The following is a 7,184-nucleotide window of genomic DNA, read 5'->3' on the forward strand; positions in this document are numbered from 1 at the left end:
TAACAGAATTATAAGCCCAGTGAAAACCTACATGGCTGTAAGTCCTGAGTTCCTTGTTGGGAATACTTTGGAAACCGAGGTTGGTTGTCCACCATTGCTTGGGGCCCAGTCTAGAGACTGAAGATGTTAAGATATTCGAGGGCTTCAGTAAGGCCCCTTCAGCAAGGCCCCAATGCACAGTTTTATGCATTCTTATCTCCAGGGCTTAACCTTGGGGAAAAAGAAAGGATTCTGTGACCTTTTTTCTTCCTGACAGTGATGTAGACCTGTCCTTGGCTCTTTTGTGATTCTGTCTGCTCAGTTTGGGAGAATGCTGCCCTTGGAAACAGGATAGGTTGGGGGAAGGTTGATCAGGAAAACAGGTGATCATTGGGGCTGGGACAACAGAGCACTTGGCTGCAAATGGAATCACTTAGAAATGTCAGTGTTTCTGTAATCACAGCCTCTGTTCTCTGGTACCGAATAGAAACACAGAAACAGTGTTTTGGGTGAAGTAGAAAAGAGTAGCTTTTATTGCTTTGCCAGGCAAAGGTGAACACAGTGGACTAATGTCCTGAAGACCATGTGAACCACCTTGGGGCAGGTAGTGAGGAGTTTTAGGGTGTTTCAGGGGCAGGGCGTGATCAGCTGGTGAACAGTTCTTGGATAGGTTGGCATCAAGGTGAATTTTTAAGCATCATCAACCTTTTAGTTTCAGCCAGTTTATGGTTTATGTTCTTGTGGTCAGCAGATTTCATCTGGAGGGGGGTCTACTTTCTGTAAAAACAACATAGGAATGTGTGTCAGGCCTTTGTATGTTTTAGGAAACTTGGAGTTTGGCTATTCTGTTATGTTGCAGAATTATAGTCTAAATTGTTACCAGTTCCCCAGCCCAACAGCTATTCTTTGTTTCTACATCTTCACATTTCCCAGTCATTAACTCTTGAGTCAGCATTTTACTTCAAAAGACAAGGTCACAGGGGCTTGTACATGGTTTCATCAGCTCCACTTGGTCTTTGGCAAAGACACCCCAACATGTTCTCCAGAAGCTCTGCTCTCAGAGAGGAAAGGGCTTCCCACAGTAAACACCCCAAGGACAAGGGAACCACATATTCCAGGAGCCTGACCACAGGACTGTGTTCCTCCTGGGAGGGGTTTGGGCTGAGCTCAGGGAGCTAGGGGTTTTTAAAGTGACGAAACCCTGCCCTGAGCAGAGCACTCCAGCCGCCACCACGATGAAGGGAGCACTGCTTTTGGTGGCCTTTCTGGTAACCAGAGAGCTGACCTTTGAGACACATGAGGGTAGGAAGGAGGGTCCAGATGGCCCATCTGATCCTTGCCCAAGGCCGTCTCACTGAATTCTTCCTAGTCCTGTCCACACCACTTCTGGGACAGATTCTGAGGGCAGCTGTCTGATCAGTGCCCAGGAATCCTGCACAAACTCCTTGAGGCTTTCAGCCTTTGAATGGAAGGAGTGGTGTGGAGTTGGAAGGGTCATTAGCTATGCACACACTGGGGGATAATTAGTTTGGGGGTAGTGGTGCACATTGGAAGGGAGGAAGCAGGCTGGTATGCCTGGGGCAGTGGTCAAGGGCAGAGGGGTCTCCAGGCCTACCCCCTCTTACTGCTCCCTTCTGCTGGGTGGTTTTCTGTCTGGAATGAAAGCAGTCCTGGGAGAGGGCGGGTCTCTGTGGGAGTGAGTCTGGAAGTTTTGGATGTGAGTTCTATCAAGTGGTGAGAAACAGGAACCTCCTACTCTGATAATCCTCTTGAAAAGGTGCTTTCTGTCTGCGCTTTCAGTGGAAGCCTGCCCTGTGTTTTATGGAGCAGTTGGTACAGTTTTTATTGGAAGCAAAACATTGTTGAACTCAACGTTCGATTTGGTTGATGCTACCAATGAGGAAAAGGAAGCTATAGGAAAACTCCAGGATTGCTTCAATGAGAATGGATTTCGTGCCAAGCTTTTCATTATAGAACTTGTGGTAATTTACTGTCTTCATCCCCTACCCTGCCCTGCCCACTCACATGCATAGTGCAGTATGCCACATGGGAATAGATCATGCAGTCATGGGATATGTGACAGATAAGAGCTACAAACAAAGAAGCACATAAACCCTTTGATTCACCCTGCAACACCTGTAATATGCAAGTACAGTCCATCTGCACATCCAGCCTCTTGTTACTGAATATGCCTGTATCATGCCAGTCAACTCACACACAGAATAGGGCTGTAATATCAATGCAGTAGGCCAAGTGTCTTGAGTCATCATTTTTTTTGCCTCAGTGAGAGGAGCTAGTATTGGAGGAGTAGAATTTTAATGTTTGGCAGGAAAGGAAGCATTCAGCTCACACATATGTAACAGTCTTGTCAGCTCTACTTTAGGAATATTGAAAAGGAGCCCCTGGCTTTAGAGTCTCTTTCCAGCATGAGACTCCCTGGCTTTGTGAAGTTTCTGGCCTGTGATCTCGTCACCTCTTGTTCCCACTCTGATGGCCATTGCTCTGGCTCAGAGCCCCATTTCCACCCACATGGTCTCTGTGTCTACAAGCCAGAATTTTCACTGTGGTGTTTTGGTGCCTGAGGCTTCTGAGGAGGATTCTAGGTATCTGTGACTGCTCATCTGAGCAAGCAGTGTATCTCCCAAAGAACCATCTTTCCTTTTTTGTTATTGTTAAGTAATACTGGAGATTGTGAATAGTCTTTCTCAACATATTTTCCTCAAATTGTTGATTGTTCAAAATGAGAGGTTTTCTGCAGAGTTTCATGCACTAATAGGAGCACACAGAGCACATGGGTTTGTTTACGACTCCTGCATGCACATTAGTCCACCCAGCACACCTGACAGAAGAGGCTCAGGTGCAAGAAGTGTGACCCAAACCCAGGCTCCAGCACCTTGCTCCTCCCTCAGGACTAGTCCCGGCTGTGCCCTGCTGACCCTTGTCATCTCCTCCCTTCCCTGGCATGGTTGGTGACTCTGTCTTCCTCCTGACACCTGTGCTTAGGCTGTTAGGGAGCCATCCTTCCCCTGGTGCCTGCTGGCAGCCCCCTGTCCAGTGGTGGGTCTGTGGGCAGAGGTTCTTGCTGGGGATGGGGCTGAATCCCTGAGGGTGAGGTGATCCTGGGGAGACAGGATAGCCTGGCTGTGGGCTCAGGTCCTGTCTTTTCTCCTCCTATTCCCTCCCAGAGTTCCATCATTATCAATGAGGATTGCTCTGACTATAGAGTGTCCACAGTGGTGAATGCTGTTTCAGGATTACTTCTTAGTGTGACGTCTTTGGTGAGATGATCTTTCCCAGGGATGCCAGCGTGCACTCAAGCTTCCTGCCCTGTTCTCCTCAACTGAAGCTGGAATCCAGATACCTGTCCCACCTGATGTGATCTCTATGAGGCTGACTCTAATAAAATGACTGCAGTATTGCTCTGTGAGCCACGTGTGTGTGTGTGTGCTCTGGGGAGGATGTGAGGCAGGAGGTCTTGGGAGATGGTGTCTCCTTCTTGGGAGAAGTGTCACATGTGATCATTGAGAGCATGGGAACCAGAGTCAGACAGAATGATGGTAAACCTAAGCCCTGTCCCTGGCAAGCTGTGGAAACTTGGGCAAGTTTGTTTAACTTTTTCAAGTCATTTTGTCATCTGCTAAATGGGGATTGTGTGTCAAGATTAAGCCAGTAACATAGTTTATAACAAGATTATAGCCAATAGCTTTTAAGGATAAAATTGTTGTTTGTGGACACAGATGGAATATCTCCTACTCTGGCCTTCAGCACAGAGGCAGAACTTCCAGTCCTTTAAATATCCCTCTGGTTATTGAATGGTGACTCCTGAGATGACCTGAGAGGATCATCACAGGTCCCCTCTTCCTCGTTAGTGGTATTTGCCATCTTCTACTTCTAGCCTGATATTTCTTCAGGGACACTAAGTGCCACTGCTGTTCTTGGTCTTGCCATGGGGACCAGGACCTCTATGAAGTGTTGGACCATGAAGAAGGAAGTGTACAGAAGAAACTACCCCAGTGAGGATGTTTCTTCTGTGGAAGCAGCTCATGCTATGAAATGTGAATTGAAGAATGTGCCATATGGGGCACGTGTCCTGAACCCTCCAACCTACTTGTAAAGGCATGAGATAGATAGATACAATACAATTGTAATGTATTGCATTACAATAGGAGATTTGTGAAGCTACCAGGATGGGAATAGGTTTTATTCCAGTTTCTTAGGGTCTAGGTCATTGTCAGGCTACTCTCAGTATGACCCACAGAAAGAGTGGCATAACTGACAAAAATCTCTATACCTTCTGGCCAGGCAGATGTACTAAGGTCACATACCAGGAGCTGAACGTGGGACTTGATGCTAAGTAGCCAGGGCCTTGAGTGCTGGATTTTCTTTGACCTACTACCTAAATTAGGTATTTAAATTCACTGTTTGTTCTTCCTATACCTTGATTTAATCTACCAAGTGCTGGACACTCTGCTGGAGATAGTATTAAGGGTTAAGGTCATATTGTGAAAGTGAAAGTGAAAATCGAGCAGTTGTGTCTGACTCTTTCTGACCCCATGAAGCCTGCCAGGCTTCTCTGTCCATGGAATTCTCTAGACAAGAATACTGGAATAGGTAGCTCTTCCTTTCTCTGGGGGATCTTCCCAACCCAGGGATCGAATCCAGGTCTCCTGCATTGCAGGGAGATTCTTTACCTTGTAGGAGCCACAGATCAGATTAGTCTCTCAGTCGTGTCCGATTCTTTGCGACCCCATGAATCACAGCACGCCAGGCCTCCCTGTCCATCACCAACTCCCAGAGTTCACTCAGATTCACGTCCATCAAGTCAGTGATGCCATCCAGCCATCTCATCCTCTGTCATCCCCTTCTCCTCCTGCCCCCAATCCCTCCCAGCATCAGAGTCTTTTCCAATGAGTCAACTCTTCGCATGAGGTGGCCAAAGTACTGGAGTTTCAGCTTTAGCATTATTCCTTCCAAAGAAATCCCAGGGCTGATCTCCTTCAGAATGGACTGGTTGGATCTCCTTGCAGTCTAAGAGACCCTCAAGAGTCTTCTCCAACACCACAGTTCAAAAGCATCAATTCTTCGGCGCTCAGCTTTCTTCACAGTCCAACTCTCACATCCATACATGACCACTGGAAAAACTATACCCTTGACTAGACGAACTTTTGTTGGCAAAGTAATGTCTCTGCTTTTGAATATACTATCTAGGATGGTCATAACCTTCCTTCCAAGGAGTAAGCGTCTTTTAATTTCATGGATGCAGTCACCGTATGCAGTGATTTTGGAGCCCAGAAAAATAAAGTCTGACACTGTTTCCACTGCTTCCCCATCTATTTCCCAGGAAGTGGTGGGACCGGATGCCATGACCTTCGTTTTCTGAATGTTGAGCTTTAAGCCAACTTTTTCACTCTCCACTTTCACTTTCATCAAGAGGATTTTTAGTTCCTCTTCACTTTCTGCCATAAGGCTGGTGTCATCTGCATATCTGAGGTTATTGATATTTCTCCCAGCAATCTTGATTCCAGCTTGTGCTTCTTCAGGTCCAGCATTTCTCATGATGTACTCTGCATATAAATTAAATAAATAGAGTGACAATATACAGCCTTGATGAACTCCTTTTCCCATTTGGAACCAGTCTGTTATTCCATGTCCAGTTCTAACTGTTGCTTCCTGACCTGCATACAAATTACTCAAGAGACAGGTCAGGTGGTCTGGTATTCCCAGAATTTTCCACAGTTTATTGTGATCCACAGAGTCAAAGTCTTTGGCATAGTCAATAAAGCAGAAATAGATGTTTTTCTGGAACTCTCTTGCTTTTTCGATGATCCTGCGGATGTTGGCAATTTGGTCTCTGGTTCCTCTGCCTTTTCTAAAACCAGCTTAAACATCTGGAAGTTCACAGTTCACGTATTGCTGAAGCCTGGCTTGGAGAATTTTGAGCATTACTTTACTAGCGTGTGAGATGAGTGCAGTTGTGCAGTAGTTTGAGCACTCTTTGGCATTGCCTTTCTTCGGGATTGGAATGAAAACTGACCTTTTCCAGTCCTGTGGCCACTGCTGAGTTTTCCAAATTTGCTGGCATATTGAGTGCAGCACTTTCACAGCATCATCTTTCAGGATTTGGAATAGTTCAACTGGAATTCCATCACCTCCACTAGCTTTGTTCGTAGTGATGCTTTCTAAGGCCCACTTGACTTCACATTCCAGGATGTCTGGCTCTAGGTCAGTGATCACACCATTGTGATTATCTGGGTCATGAAAATCTTTTTTGTACAGTTCTTCTGTGTATTCTTGCCATCTCTTCTTAATATCTTCTGCTTCTGTTAGGTCCATACCATTTCTGTCCTTTATCGAGCTCATCTTTGCATGAAATGTTCCTTTGGTATCTCTGATTTTCTTGAAGAGATCCCTAGTCTTTCCCATTCTGTTGTTTTCCTCTATTTCTTTGCATTGATCGCTGAAGAAGGCTTTCTTATCTCTTCTTGCTATTCTTTGGAACTCTGCATTCAGATGTTTATATCTTTCCTTTTCTCCTTTGCTTTTCACTTCTCTTCTTTTCACAGCTATTTGTAAGGCCTCCCCAGACAGCCACTTTGCTTTTTTGCATTTCTTTTCCATGGGGATGGTCTTGATCCCTGTCTCCTGTACAATGTCACGAACCTCAGTCTATAGTTCATCAGGCACTCTGTCTAAGAGATCTAGTCCCTTAAATCTATTTCTCCCTTCCACTGTATAATCCTAAGGGATTTGATTTAGGTCATACCTGAATGGTCTAGTGGTTTTCCCTACTTTCTTCAATTTCAGTCTGAATTTGGCAATAAGGAGTTCATGGCCTGAGCCACAGTCTGCTCCTGGTCTTGTTTTTGCTGACTGTATAGAGCTTCTCCATCTTTGGCTGCAAAGAATATAATCAATCTGATTTCGGTGTTGACCATTTGGTGATGTCCATGTATAGAGTCTTCTCTTGTGTTGTTGGATGAGGGTGTTTGTTATGACTAGTGCATTTTCTTGGCAAAACTCTATTAGTCTTTGCCCTGCTTCATTCCATATTCCAAGGCTAAATTTGCTTGTTACTCCAGGTGTTTCTTGACTTCCTACTTTTGCATTCCAGTCCCCTATAATGAAAAGGACACCTTTTCTGGGTGTTAGTTCTACAAGGTCTTGTAGAGGAAAGCCCTCAAGTCATACTAAAGAGGTCTAAAAAT

At 45.3% G+C, this 7,184-nt stretch overlaps 1 protein-coding gene across 1 annotated transcript; it reads left to right on the forward strand.

Annotated features, from left to right (window-relative positions):
- The first annotated feature begins 1,208 nt into the window (after positions 1 to 1,208).
- On the forward strand, positions 1,209 to 3,384 carry LOC102397779 (androgen-binding protein homolog). Its single transcript, XM_044931957.1, has 3 exons — positions 1,209 to 1,281; positions 1,780 to 1,961; positions 3,165 to 3,384. Exons 1-3 carry the CDS (start codon positions 1,215 to 1,217, stop codon positions 3,264 to 3,266), a joined length of 351 nt encoding a protein of 116 aa, XP_044787892.1. The 5' UTR covers positions 1,209 to 1,214; the 3' UTR covers positions 3,267 to 3,384.
- The last annotated feature ends 3,800 nt before the right edge of the window (positions 3,385 to 7,184 follow it).

This window comes from Bubalus bubalis, chromosome 18 (genome assembly GCF_019923935.1).
Source record: "Bubalus bubalis isolate 160015118507 breed Murrah chromosome 18, NDDB_SH_1, whole genome shotgun sequence".
NCBI classification, from domain to species: Eukaryota; Metazoa; Chordata; class Mammalia; order Artiodactyla; family Bovidae; genus Bubalus; species Bubalus bubalis.